This window comes from Rhinolophus ferrumequinum, chromosome 12, assembly GCF_004115265.2.
Source record: "Rhinolophus ferrumequinum isolate MPI-CBG mRhiFer1 chromosome 12, mRhiFer1_v1.p, whole genome shotgun sequence".
NCBI classification, from domain to species: domain Eukaryota; kingdom Metazoa; phylum Chordata; class Mammalia; order Chiroptera; family Rhinolophidae; genus Rhinolophus; species Rhinolophus ferrumequinum.
Genome location: NC_046295.1, coordinates 41,651,546 through 41,666,951, shown reverse-complemented (window position 1 = coordinate 41,666,951; position 15,406 = coordinate 41,651,546). Strand labels below are relative to the sequence as shown.

At 43.4% G+C, this 15,406-nt stretch overlaps 1 protein-coding gene across 9 annotated transcripts in view; it reads left to right on the top strand.

The window, feature by feature from the left end:
* PRUNE2 (prune homolog 2 with BCH domain) overlaps positions 1 to 15,406 on the top strand; it is a 227,602-nt gene that overhangs the window by 150,942 nt on the left and 61,254 nt on the right. For all 9 annotated transcript variants that reach the window (XM_033123649.1, XM_033123644.1, XM_033123652.1 and 6 more), the window contains exons 8-9: positions 546 to 7,053; positions 7,386 to 8,151. In XM_033123649.1, the coding sequence (XP_032979540.1) occupies positions 546 to 7,053; positions 7,386 to 8,151 (7,274 nt within the window). The remainder of the gene's footprint in view (positions 1 to 545; positions 7,054 to 7,385; positions 8,152 to 15,406) is intronic.

Below are 15,406 nucleotides of genomic sequence, written 5' to 3'. Positions count from 1 at the left end.
GGAAAGCTCTGCCTCCTGCAGCTGCTTTCTCTTTCCTACTTTCTCCTTTGCCTTATGAGGCTATCAGAGGTTAAAGCAGGCTCTGGCTGCCTGCTCCTAAACAAAGCATTTCTCCTGCCTCGTTTCCTTTTATTCCAACACTTTCCCCTGGTTCTTGTCAGCAGCTGGCATTATTTCTGCTTTTTGCAAACTTGAGAAAACTTTGCACTGTTTTCACACTTCCTCTCGGAAGATAGTATGATATTACACTAAGGAAAGGATTTAAATGGTTTTAAATCACTTTATATATAATTTTCAAGAGCCAACAATATTGAACAGCTGGATTTTGAGTTCAACAAAACACTAATTTGATAGGATTGGAGAAAGAGTTGGTGGTATATTAAGTAGGACTTTCCATGTTTTACATGATTCAGTTTTCAGTTGTTTGAGTTCTTTTTAGACAGATGAACACAGATTAATTCCTGTTAAGAAAAATCAAGAAAGACAAATTGCAAAGAGCAAAGAGCGCCTGAGTGCTCACACAAACCCCTGTGTCTCCCCCACAGATTTGCTGTGAACTGGAAGAGTGCCAGAGCCCTTGCCTAGAGCTGGAGCCCTTTGAGTGTGGTTGCGATGAGATCCTGGTGTACCAGCAGGAGAACCCGTCGGTGACTTGTGACCAGGTGGTTCTCCTCGTCAAGGAGGTCATCAACAGGAGGTGTCCAGAAATGGTCTCCAACAGCCGCACGTCCTCCACAGAAGCCGTGGCAGGCAGTGCCCCACTCTCCCAGGGATCTTCCGGGATTATGGAGTTGTATGGCTCTGACATAGAGCCACAGCCCAACTCCGTGAATTTCATAGAAAACCCTCCAGATCTCAATGATTCTAACCAGGCCCAGGTGGATGTCAACATAGACCTGGTTAGCCCAGATAGTGGATTGGCCACCATCAGGAGCAGCCGTTCATCCAAGGAGAGCTCGGTGTTCCTCAGTGATGACAGTCCTGTGGGCGAAGGTGCAGGGTCTCATCACAGCCTCCTCCCGGGGTTTGACTCCTACAGTCCCATCCCTGAAGGAGCAGCAGTGGAGGAGCATGCACGGTCCGGAGAACATGGAGAACACTTTGATCTCTTCAACTTTGATCCGGCACCCATGGTTTCTGGGCAGTCCCAACCATCTTCCCATTCTGCAGACTACTCCCCGGCAGATGATTTCTTCCCCAACAGTGATTCATCAGAAGAAAAGCTCCCCACGGGGCCTAAAGGACTCAGTGGGATAGAGATGGACATGTCTAATTATTCATCTAGTTCGCTTTTGTCGGAGGCTGGCAAAGATAGCCTTGTGGAATTTGATGAGGAGTTTGTCCAGAGACAAGAAAGTCCCGAGGATAACACTGAAAGAAATTTGAGCCTGACAGGTTTTGTGGGAGATGAATCTCTTTCACCAGAAAGGTTGAAAAATATTGGAAAGAGAGTCCCACCAGCACCTGTGAATAGCTTTGTAGAAAGCTCGCCAGCCACTGAAGAACCAGCTCTACTCTATCGAGATGATATGACCCCAAAAGCAGTTGACACGGGGCCACCTCAGTCTCGTGTGAGGTGCAGCAGCTGGTGGGGTGGTTTGGAAGTTGACTCTAAAAATATTGCAGATGCGTGGAGTTCCAGTGAGCAGGAATCTGTCTTCCAGAGCCCCGAATCCTGGAAAGATCATAAGCCAAGCCCAGCTGATAGGAGAGCCTCAGATTCTACATTTCAACCAAAGAGTCTCGAATTCCCAAAGTCAGGTCCCTGGGAGTCAGAATTTGGGCAGCCAGGACTGGGCAGCAGTAATATTCAAGACCAAAATGAGGAAAGCTTGCAGTTTCAGAACCTGCCCGCTGAGAAGTCCCATTTGCCAAACGCTTCTCCTCAGGGAACAAACCACCTGATAGAAGACTTCACTGCTTTGTGGCGTTCTGCTCGCTCTCCCACAGCGATGCCTGAGCCCTGGGGAAATCCCACAGATGATGGTGAAGCAGCTACTGCAGCATCATTCCCCGCCTGGAGTGCATTTGGTAAAGAAAATGACACCGGGGCTTTGAAAAATACCTGGAATCTGCACCCAACGAGTGGTGAGACACCCTCTGTGAGGGACCCAAATGAGTGGGCCATGGCAAAAAGTGGGTTTTCTTTTCCTTCGGAAGACCTAGTGGACAATTCACCCAGTGAGGCAAATAATGAAGCAGCTCCAGAAATCTGGGGCAAAAAGAGCCATGAATCCAGGGCGAATAGTCTTATACCTGGATCTGATCTGGATCACGCATGGAATAGTTCTAAGCCAGCAACGGGTGATCAGGATGGTGTCGTGGATCCAAAAATTAGGGAGAAAGTGTATGAAAAGGTAGACTCCTGGAACCTTTTTGAGGAGAGTATCAAGAAAGGAGGGTCAGACATAGCTCCTTGGGAAGATTCCTTCTTATCATATAAATGTTCCGATTACAGTGCATCCAACATAGGGGAAGATTCAGTGCCTTCCCCCTTAGACACCAACTATTCCACCTCTGATTCTTACACATCACCAACGTTTGCTGGAGACGAGAAAGAAATCGAAAACAAGCTATTTGCCAAAGACGAAGGTTTTGAGTCAAAAGATACTAACTTTACCACAGAGGAGACTGAAATCCCACCTCAGTCACCGCAACAGCCACCTAGAAATAGAATGAGCTCAGGTCCTGAGAACCTAGAAATGTGGGCTTCACCTCATGCAGATAATTCTGAAATAAATGCCACTCACAAGCCAGATAAAGATTCACTCAAGACAGAGCCCACAGATGATAAGGACATCTTCATAGAGGATGATGCTGGGGAAAGCAGCCTGTCCAGTTACGACGACCCCAGCATGATGCAGCTGTACAACGAAACAAACCGACAGCTCACACTTTTGCATAGCAGCACCAACTCGCGGCAATCGGCCCCTGACAATCTCGACGTGTGGAACAGAGTGATTCTGGAGGACACTCAGTCCACTGCGACCATCTCTGATAATGATTTGGATTGGGATGACTGCAGTGCGGGGGTGGCGGTCCCTGGTGAAGGTCAAGCACAAGGGTACAGGGCGGAAAGTACCGAACCTGAAACCCGATTTTCAGTGAAACAGCTAGAACCGTGGGGCGTGGAGTATCAGGAAGCAAATCAGGCAGATTGGGGACTCCCTGCCTCTTCTGAGCACAGCAAGGGCACTGCTCCCAACGAATATCACATACTGAATGAAAAAAGCGGACAGCTAATCGCAAATAATATTTGGGATTCCGTCATGAGAGATAACGACATGTCATCGTTAATGTTACCAGGCCCATTGTATGTTACAGATTCAGAACAAAGCAAATTGCCTCCTGAAACTCCCAGCTCTTCAGAAAACCTTCAGGACCATCACATCCCAGACATGCTGGAAGACTCTGGAGCCAGTGAATCAGGAGCACTTGATCCTGACCAGCAAGACACATGCAGAGGAAACCTGCCAAGTGATACAGTGTCATTGGTGACTGGGGTTGAAAATCCAGGGCGTTTCGTATGCTCAGATCCATGGGAGGGTCTTAGCTATGGACAAAGTGAAAGTGAGAAGGAAACCCACAGAGCTGCTGATAAGCACCTCAATGAGGAGGAAGTAGTGGATAGAGCCTTGGGGACTTCTGGAGAAGGGGAGGATGACCGGGAATGCTCTTGCCCAGTTGCAGCTGAACATCAAGAAATCTACGACGAATCAGTCAAAATCAGCTCTCTTTTGGTCACTTCCAGTCCTCAGACTGAGGAACCCCAGGAGGTCTTAGTGCATGAGAAGGGATCTTACAATCCAGACCCCTGTGATATGCAAACAGAGGTCTCCACAAATCTCCTGCAGGCAAAAGAGGCCTGCGAAAAGCACCTAAGGAATCACAGAAATTCAGGTGAAACTACTGAAATTTCAGGTAGCCTGAATTCAACAAAAAATGTATCTTTACCAGAAATGGATCTTGAGAAAACTGAAGAATATAATATTCTGGAGCCAGAGGGTGTGAACCAAGAGCCACCTCATGAACGTCCCCAAAGCCTTGACAATTGGGATGGCCCAGTAGACAGTGATATGCAGATCAGTTGTGCAAGTTCTGAGATAACTAAGAATCTTGACATTAAGAGTACTAAAAACAGCCCTCCAGGAGCCAGTCCATCAGGAAATTATGACAGAGATAGTATTTCTAGTGAGTATACACATTCAAGTGCATCAAGTCCTGACCTAAATGATTCTTCAGCTGCACCACTTTCCTGGGACCATGGACCCAATACTGGCCATCAGAAGGTGAATCAAGATGATTGGAATACACAGAATCACCAAGAATCTGAACTAATTACTACTGATGGCCAAGTAGAAGTAATTACTGAAACGAAGGACCTGGAGAAAAACAGACTGGACGAGTTTGAAAGGAGCTTAGATCGCAAGGTTCATAAATTTGTAGAGATTTGGAATGACTCAATAGATGTTGATTCCTTTTCCTCTTTATCCAGCCCTGAAACAGGCAAACATTCTGAATATTCAGGTGCATATCAGGAAAGCAGTCTAATGGTTAGCCATCAGGAAAACCATGAACGTGATATTCCTGACTCTATGAAGCCGGAAGATGCCAAGTTCATTTCAACAAGCTCAGGTTCTGATGATGACAGTGTAGGTGATGGAGAGTCAGTGGAGAAAGAGATCCACTTGGCCACTTGCCACATTCCTCAGAGCGAACCCAGAGCTTGGGATTCATTGAATGAATCTAGTGAGTTCTTGGCCGAGGAGGATCCCAAGTCTGAAGAATTATCCATCTATGTAGGCGGTTCAGAAACAGCAGAGACTGAGAGTATATCAAACCCATTCTGTGACAATCAACAAAGCACCCCCGATCACTGGAATTTCTCAACAATAAAGAAGACTGAAGTACAGACTACAGCAGTGGACAGGGAGATGAGATCTTCTCCAGAAATGGGGAAGGAAGAAGGTATCATATGGCAAATATCTCCCCAAACTGAACCAAAGAACGAAAATTATTCTAAATTGAAAAGACTTGGCTTTTCCGCTGAGAGCACCAAGAGCTGGAATGCCTCTCTACAGGAAGGGCAACCAACTGAGGGTACATTGGAAGGGGAATTATACCAAAATGTGGGTCCTTGGGGAGAACCCATTCAGGGTGATATGGAGTCCAGGGAAACCCATTATACTAACCCTTTCAGTGATAAACATCAGTCACCTTTTCTGGATAGTAATGGGGAGAACTCCCACAAGCAACTTTGGAACATTCAACCAAGACAGCCAGAACCAGAAGCGGATCAGCTTAGCCAACTTGTAATATTGGACCGAATTAGAGAAAAGGATCTCGGAGAGCAAACCTTCGTGTCTTCTGCTGGTGACAGACTCACTTCTGAAACACCTACCCAAGAGCAGTGTCAGAATACAGTGCTGTCCATCTGGGATCAGCCAGATCCAACATTGACTCACGAAGATGAAAGTGAATGTGTTACTGCTAATGTTCCAACTATTGAGTGTCAAGAAACAAATTGGTGGGAGGAAGAAAAATCATACCCCAGTGAATTGACAAATTCAAACATTGCCTCAGAAGATTTCCCTGCTGACAGTTCTTCCATCCCGTTGATAAAGAAGTCAGGTGCTGAATGGGATGGCTCTGTCCCTAGTGAGGGACCCCAAGGCACATTTGTTCCAGATATTTTACATGGCAACTTCAAAGATGGTGGGCAACTGGCGTCAGCTTCGCCTGACTTGTGGATAGATGCTAAGCAGCTCTTCAATTTGAAAGCAGAAGGTGAGAACCCTGATATCCTAACTCACTGTGACCAGGACAGCAATTCTCAGGCTTCTGACAGCCCTGATATATGTCATGATTATGAAGCCAAGCAAGAGACTGAGCAACACATCAGTGCTAGTATGGAACCTGAAGGGGAAGCCAGTGAGTTATATCTCACCGAGCCAAAGCTGGATGATGAACCCAGTCAAGAGCCTGGGCAGGAATTTGTCCCATACAATTCAGAACTATATTCTGAAAACCTAATTCCACTGCCTCCAGTCAGCGATCAAGCAAACACGAACGGCTCATCTCAGCCTGCTGCCTCTCACAATGGTTCTCCTGAATCTTCTGAACTAAATGGTGAAGACAAAACAGGTTTAAAAGCATCAGAAAAAGAAGCTAACCCAGATTCAGATATGGCACAAATTTTGGAACCCAATGACAGAACAATCCCAATTATTAAAAATATGGGAACCAGTATTTTTGTAACTCACCAAGAGCCAACTATGGATGGCAACAGCTCTTGGGTCTCAGAGGGCTTTTTTCCTGAAAGTCAGACAGATGCAGGAGCTGTGTTGGTCCTTGAGCAAGCTTTCCCTGCTGAGAATCCTGCCTCAGTTCCTGATGCTCTGCTAGCCTCAGACACTTGTCTGGATGTAAGTGAAGCTGCCTTTGACCACAGTTTCAGTGATGCCTCAGGTCTCAACACATCCACGGGAACGATAGATGACATGAGTAAATTGACATTGTCAGAAGGCAATCTCGAAACGCCAGTTGATGGTGATGTAGGGAAGCAAGATATCTGTTCATCCGAAGCCTCATGGGGTGATTTTGAATATGATGTCATGGGCCAAAATATCGATGAAGATTTAATGAAAGATCCTGAACACTTTCTCTATGGCGGTGACCATCTCTTGGAAGAAGATGCTCAGAAACAATCTCTCGCACCTTACACACCTCCGTTTGATTTGTCCTATCTCACAGAACCTACTATTGGTGTTGAAATGACAGAGGAAGCTGGGGATGAATCTCTGGGGAGCGAAGCAGCAGAGACATTGCTTCCTGTCCTTTCTGATCAAAGAAGCAAGAAAAACCACACTGAGACCCAAAACACACAGCCTGGACACCAGCTGGTGGAACTGCATATTCATGAAGACCCTGAGTCAGTTTCTCTGTCTGTAGGTGGCGACTCCAACATGGAGTTGTCTCCATCAAACATTGACTGGGAAGTAGAAACAGATAGTTCGGATTCACCAGCAGGTGGAGACATAGGACCACCAAATGGTAAGAAACATCCCATTTCTCCATCACCCAGACACTGCTGCTTTCATTCAATTAATACATTTGCAAAACACACTCTTCCTACCAATGTAGGTACAGAGGAACTAACTTCATTTGCAATGCATGCCCAAACACGTCTTATATTACAGCAGGAATGTCTACTGCTTGTGTATTACCTGTCCTTGAGAGTGCATGAGCAAATTAAACAGCTTTACAAAAGGAAAATATTTCTTAAATTATCTCTCTTTAGATGGATCGTTTACAAAGATCACAAATCACAAAATGTGTTAATTAAGCCTTGTTCTCTCCTTCTCACCTTCATCTTCCACCTTTAGGTGCCAGCAAGGGAATATTGGAGTTGGAAGAAGAAAAAATAATTCCTACTGAAGAACCCAAGCAGATAAAATCTGAATACGGGGAAGAAAGGTGCACAGAGAAGAGTGAAGATCATCAGGCACAACACATGGATTACATACTTGTAAACCATGAAGAAAAATCACCCCCAAAACTAGAGGCCTGTGAGGCAAGAGAAAGCACACCCGAATTGGAAGAATTTCATGTAGGTCCTGGACAAATGAGGCTGCCAGGAACTCAATTAGCAAGCTTCTCAGACCCCTGTCAGCCTGCCTCCTTAAATGAAAGGAAAGATCATTCTGCAGGGAGAATTTCTTCCAAAGATGATCAGCCATCATCTCTTGAAACCCCGGGGCAAGACCAGAGTTGGATGGTCTTGGGCCATGGTGAGGGTGACAGTCCCTCATCAGAAGCTAGGGAAAAAGGACCTGGATGGTCGGGCAAGGCTGTGGAGCCAGTCTCTGATGACGACTTGGACAAGTGTCCCCAAATGCAGGTTCTGGGAGAAACGAAGCCTCTAGAATCTTTAGCACTAGAGGAAACCTCTAGTCTGGGCCGCCAATCACGGAAGAGCCAGATACAAAGCAGGGCTGGCCCAGATGCAGTTATGTTGCAGGCTGTCACCCATGACAATGAATGGGAAATGCTTTCACCACAGCCTTCTCAGAAAAACATGATCCCTGGAACGGAAACAGAGCAGGAGACAGAGTTTCTTGAGTCCAGAACAAGGAAACCAACACCAAATGGGTAAGCAAAAAGCTAAATTTATTTTTTTCCTTAAAACCATTTTATTAGAAACCAGAGAAATGGTGAGCAGTGATGGAATATGAAGAATACCTACATAATAGGAGCTTTGCTTATGTTTATTGCAAAGCATATCATCAATAAAAGCAGCTGCTTGATAACCATAATGATAATGCTGATTTGTGTATATTTTCAGCCCCCAAAGCCCCTTCACTTCCTATCCAGAATCTTATACTTACCCTCCTGATAGTTATACTGATTGTAGCTACTCAATACCAATATCCCCCTTAAATAGACAGTTGGAACTGGAGAGGGGGGCACTAACATTTATTCATGGTACAAGGCCGTTTGCACATATTATATCATTTAATCCTTGCAGCACCCCTGAGGTGGTAGGTATTATTATCTTTATTTTACACATTCTGATGTGGGCAGGGGACTTAAGACTCACACAGTTTCTATAACTTGCCTAGAATTAAGTAACCAGAGTGAACAGTCTGGTATTCAAAGTTTTTCAACCTCAAAGCCTGTACTTTTCCAGCAGACACACTATCATACAGAAAAGGCAATTCTGGTTTTATGCAAGCACCTAACTTATATAGGAATACAGAGACTCCACAGCAGGCTCATAATCTTAGTGTGAAACATCGTTCCCTAATTGGCTGAAAATTGGCAAACAACCATCAAATCAGTGATTCATTCATTCATTCATTCATTCATTCACCATATGGTTTTTGAGAATCTGCTCTGTGCTGAGTGGCTCGGTAGACAGTGGATATATAATAAGGAACAGGATGTCATCCCTGCCTGCAAGCTTCCAGGCCCTGCTGACACTGTTTAGGGTTGTTCATTTCTCTTCGTTTGCCCTGATAAAGCCCTCCTGCTTCCAGGGACAAAAGGGCAAATTGTGCAAAGTAACTTAAGTAAAGGGGAAAATCATGTTTCCCCCTTGAAATATAATGGAGAAACGATACCTTTTTCCTACACATTTCGGGAGTATAAAGGACTATACACCCCACATATCCACTGTGGGTCATATATGGTTATGTATTTTAGGGTAACCCTAGGTTTCAGGTTCCTCATTTGTAAAACCAGTGTGTTGGGCTGAGGATCTGAAGACTTCCTTCAGTATTAAATTCTCGGGACTCAATTTATGTGTAAATACAGTGTATCCAGGAGACCTTTGATATTCACAAATTATATTTTTCCGGGAAAGGAACAGGGAACACAGAAAGAGCAGTAGGGGGATGAGGAGGTTGGCAAAGTGCTATAAAGAGTTAAAAGCTGTGCCATATTCAAGTGCGGCTTCATAAATGCAGCCAATGTTCAGTTGGCTTAATCTTTCTTTCTTCCTGTCAAGCTCTTTCCTTCCCGAGACCCCAGATCCGTTATCAGAAAGACAGCAGCAGATGGATCCCAGCAGCCCTGCTGGCGTTGTTATAGATGGAGCTAAGAACTCAGGGGGTTGGCTGAGCTATTGTTTGGCTTTTTGTCTGCATTGTGCACATGCCCCTGAAATCCAACAGATGATAATGTACAATTGTGCCACGAGCCCCTTTTCTTTCAGTAAGATTTCTTTGCTGATCTCTTTTTGCTCAGCCCCTGCAGTAATGAAAGTTTTCTCACAGTTGGGCGGGAGGGAACAGATTTTCACTGGCCTTTGTACTGTCTTTTACCTAAATAATTTACTCTGAAATATTTGTGCTAATAAAATACTAATATCATTACTAGTATTAATACTAGCATTAAAATATTAGTATTTGAAAACTTCCCTCTGCTAAATTTTGGGAGGGGGCAGAGTTATAGGGGGAGAGTATAAAGCAGAGTTATAAAGCAGAGAGTATATAAGGGGGGTCCAAAATCAGCGGCCCTGAGGTACCGTCACCTGGATGCTGCTTAGAAAAGTACGTTATCAGCCCCACCCTAGACCTCCTGAATCAAGAACTTGGGGTGGGGCCAAGCCACCTGTGTTTCAACACCTCCAGGTGATTGTGTGGCGTGCTAAGGTTTGAGAATCACTGATCTGAAACTTACTCCCAGCCCTCTAGTTTACAGTTTAATAAGGGAGTTAAACATAAGTGAAAAGGTAAATAGTAGTGTAATACTGAAATCAAGATAGTTCATAACCAATGTCAGATTAAATAGAAATAGCTCCCAATTACTAGCATTTACCATGGACCAGGTACTAAGCACTGTATATGCACAGTCTCACATTACCATGACAACTGTATGAGGTAAGAATTACACAAAGCAGGAAACTGATGTTCAGAAAGGTTGACCCACTTGCTCTGGTTTATAGTTAGAAAATGAAGAACCTGGGGTTTGAATTTGAGTCTTTCTGTGTCCAGAATGTGTGTGAATGCTAGTAAGGTGAGGGGAGAGGCATCTGTGTAGGGTGCTTTTAGGGAGAAACCAGGGACGGCTTATTATCCAGCAGGATCAGGAGGCAGAGGACCCAGGGCCCATGATACTTTAAGAGGCCCATAAGAAGTTTTGAATTTCTTTCAAAACCGAGGGGAAAATTACTGGGTACTCCTGTGTGGATTATATTTCTTTCTACCAACAAGAATGTAAAATAAATTTTTAGATTTTTTTTTTTAATGAAGGAAGGAGCCCATGAAGGCAAAAGTGTCTGAAAAGTCCCATGAAAGTCATACTGCTTCCTGCAAGTTGCAATTCGAGATGGGCATTAAATGAAGGTCGTAATCTGGAAAGGCACAGAAGAGGGTGAGAGGCCAGCCAAGTTAACTGGGAAAAATAGGATGAAGGAAATCGTGGAGACAGGAAGGTAATCACAGGAGCAATATGATAAGATAGCCATATTTTCCCAACCAAAAACCTGGAAACATATCCTGACACAAAATCTCATCATAGGACAGAATACCAAATATCAACACTGTTCTAAAAAAAAAAGTTAAAACCTTGTGTCTAAAACCAGAAGTGGGCTGATAGTCTATGTGATTTGACCTACCATCTACAAATTGGCTTCTTGCCCTCCCCTCATCCGGCGCACCCGCTTTCAGCTTTCACATTGTTTTGAGAGCAGTAAGCTATATTTTCAAAATCCGAGGAAGCATTTAAAAGAAGCCTTTTCTCCTCATCCTCCACCTACTGACTTTTGTTAACAAAACTTGTTATGAGTGCTGAAAGATAAACTCTCTCTTGAGGTTTTCAGTGCTGTGTTCTCGTTCCCTGGAATCAATCTTCCCACAGACTTTTGCAACACCTTGGTTATCCTCCAGCTATACACCCACCAGCTCAGGATTGCACACCAATTCCCGAGACGGTGATGGATGGGCCTGATCTTTCCTGTGTGATCACAGAGAACATCTGCAGAGTAATCTGCAGCACGCATGCTCTTCTGAAAATAAAGAACCGTTTATATGTTTACAAGTAAATAAAACATGGTTGCAAAGATGTCAATAGGAGCAAGAGAAGATTAGGTAGATGATAGATAGATAGATAGATAGATAGATAGATAGATAGATAGATAGATAGATAGATAGAAATTGTTTTAAGGAATTGGAATTGGCTCACACAATTTAGTGATTGGCAAGTCTGAAGTCTGTAGGACAGGCCAGGGCTAGAAACTCAGGCAAGAGTTGTTGCAAGCTTGAGTCCAAATTCTGCAGGGTAGCAGAGTCTCTGTGTTGTAGACTTGAGGAGAGTTTCTTCTTTTAGGGGAAACTTCGGACTTTGCTCTTAAGGCCTTAACTGATTGGATGAAGCCCACCCACATGCTGTAGGGTAGTCTGCCTTACTCAACGTCTGCTGATTTCAGTGTGAGTCACCTCTGAAAAATATTTTGACAGCAACATCTAGAGTGATGTTTGTCCAAATAATGGCACCGTAGCCTAGCCAGTTGGCATATAACATTTGTATAGGTTATATTCAAAAACCTGAACTACACTCTGAACTACACTCTAAATGAGCAGGAAACCATTAACATGTGTAAACTCACCATCTGAATTATATAAAAATGGGACAATTGATATACAAATATACTGGCTTTCTATAGGTGTGGGGCAAGGAAATAGCTATGCAGGGTGATGAAAGGAAATGATTTCCAAGAGGACTAAGAAACCTGACAATGCTTTTCCAATCCTTTGTAGATACATGCAGCAGTGGGTGGTGGGGAGTGAGGAGAGAGAGGGAGGGGAAAACAGGGGGAGCTGTTGTCACGTGTACTTTTGAAACAGAGTATTTGGAAGTAACTTGATTCTTATATTTGTGGAGCTATTTGTTGTCTCCTAGCTATGAGAGGTGAGTTGAGTTATTCGGTATTCCTTAAAATAAAAATGACCTTCACACACAATATATTTCATATTCCACATAGGCCGGCCTGATTCTTATAGGGATCTCTGTACATGCTTTCTTTTTGAAATTACTAATTTTTGGCCTTTATTTCTGTCTGACAAGACTACGGAAAATAATTCATATTTCATCCTGTGATACCATTAGATCTTTCTATGTTTTTCATAAGACCTTCTGAAATCAGGCTTTTTCTGTCCATGACTTATGGTTAAGAAATTAGTAGTACGTTGGGTCTTATACAAATGTGAATGTTGAAAATGAAAAACAAGTGAAGAAGTAATCTATCCACTCACTCTTTCTTGCAATGTTGAGTGATGATGTTTTTGAGGACTCGAAGAAGAATCAAGCTCTTTGATCATGTTATACCCACTCTCGGGGTCTTGCTCTGTAGATGGGCTGTATCCCAATTCCAAACATTTGCCCTTTCTCGACATAAGTTGATACTCCATAAACTACAGCATTGCCTTGTTTATTCACTGTTTTTTGGCTTTGTCTTGAACTAAACTTGGAAGACCAAACTTGGCACTGAATCTGTTCATTTATTTTTTAATTATATTTGATCATTTGGTGTGTTTGGCCAGGTGGTGGTGATAATTAAGTATCATTGAAAGTCTTTAAATTGTGCACTTTAATTCTGGCCTTAGTCTGCTTTTTTAAAAAAAATTAATTTTGGGGGGGTGTTTCACACCACCTCCCATCCTACTCCCACCCCTGCCACATCTGAACTTCTGGCCAACCCTACCCAGAATTTCACATGCTTGCAGACAGACAAATATGTCATTTTCTTTGGGCCACCCAATCTCCATTTGAGATAGACAGGGCAAGTTCCATTATCCTTTTTTTATAGATGAGCAAACCGACTCAATAAGTGAGCTGTTTAATGTCATCCAGAAATGAGAAAGTGGTAAGGTTGGGATTAGAATTTAAGTTTCTCCTTTCTAGCCCAGAGCTTGTCAATAATATACAGAGGGCAAGACAATTATTTTTTTGAACTTATTCTATAGGTTGATTGCTGCTTTTATTCCTACTCTCCCATGGTCCCATTGAAAGGCACATCAAGTTTAATAGCCAAAGTTTCCAATACAATATTTTGAGAATAACTGAGTCAGAATTTGCCTCTGACTCTTCACAGTGTCATGCAACCTTCTGACCACTTTTCACTCCTGAACACGTATTTACCACCACAGCAAATCTGTGACAGCTACTGTCGTGTCAGTGGGCAACTCCCTGTCTGTGGTGTGTGGGGCCAACCCCAGTGGCCAGAGGCCAGAGGGAGGTGAGAGAATGAAAGCCCCTCAATATACATTTAAGTTTTCCAAATATTTATAGATGTGGTATTTTGTGGTGATGGATTTTATAGCAAGAAAAAGCCACAAGTGCCAAGACGAGGTGAAGCAGCTCAGCTGTCTCATGGGAGGAACACCCACAGAGGAACCCTTTTGTGTTGTGTTGACTTCTAGTTTGAGGAAAAAATCCAAGTTACTTCTCAAAATGGCAAAATGTCAAAACTAATGTCAGAACAATAGACTTCCATGGAAATTGAAGGCATTTGAGAAAGACAAGAAGTCATGGCTTTTAAAAGCAGGATGTATTTGTGTATCAGGGACACAGCAGGAAAGAGATGACAAATTCAAATAAGGATAATCTGAGAAATATTTAATAAAAGAAGTATTTGGAAAGATGGAGGCAAAGTGTTAGGAACCCACATGGAATAGTGCAGTAACCCAGGAATAGTAACAATATAGCTGTTATTATTCGTAGGCCTCAGAGGTGAAGGGAGGGAGTGATTACCAGGACCCAGAACAGGAATTTTGGGTAAAAAGGTCCACACTGAGAGGAGCAGTGACCTAATGAGGGACATAGCCAGCCTGAGGCAGTTGTACAGGGAGCAATGCCAGGTGAGTGCATATCCTTGATTTCCCTCAGAACTCCCATCAGGTCAACACTAAGTGGAATTTAGAGGGTGAGGGAGCCTCCTGGGGCAGGGAGCAGGTGGAATAAGTAGAGTAGTGAACCTGAAGAAGCCAGCAGAAGTTATTCAGCTGGTTTAGTTGGAGAGCGGTAAAACCTCAGCTTCTGAAAAGTGTACTGAGATATATTATCATGCAGGATTCGTTAACTATTCCTCCAGTGCATTGAAGAATCTGTTTCCAAGATCCACCTAAGAGTTCTCGTAGAACAAAGGCTGTCAAAAATTGTCACTCCTGGACTGGATCACCCTTTGTGGAAATCCAAGCTATCCCAATAGAGGAAATTAGAATGCTGCCTTTCCTCCATTTGAACTGTAGGTGAAGGGATATGGTTTTTCTCACTGTCAGCATAGGAGAGTTTTGTTATAGGTAATGGCCAGGGAGTGAAATTGTTAATTCCCTCCCATAGACTACCTCAGAATGTTGATCAACTCAGAATCAAAGTTTATGAAAGATTGAGTAAAAAATATGTAATGCACATATTTCTTTATGCGTTCCAAAATCTGCCCTGGATTAAGCACAAGCCAACAGAGAACTATGTACATGTACCGTGTTGCAGAGGACACCATAGAGTTTCTTTATCCTGTATTGTTTTTGTTGTGTACCATTGGCTTACCTTGATGGGAAACTTTAGATCTACCCAATGAAACTCATCTGTGCGCCAAGGCTCCTATGGAGACCAGGATTTTCTAGTCAGAATACCTGTGCTCTCCTGACCAAATCCAATCCGATCTCCATCTTGACTATTACTTAAGGAATCTAACTTCTTTAATTAATAACATTCATGTAATTGATCATGTTTATTCTTTTGAGACAGCTCCTCGGAAGCTTACATTTCACAGCCAAACCTATCACTCAACAGTAGCAAGTGATTAGAATTCTGGAATACGAATGTTCCATGTTGTGGTCCTATCACTTTTTCCTTTGCAGGTATTTTTAAGTCGTGTGATGGTGATGGATGTCTATATATCTAT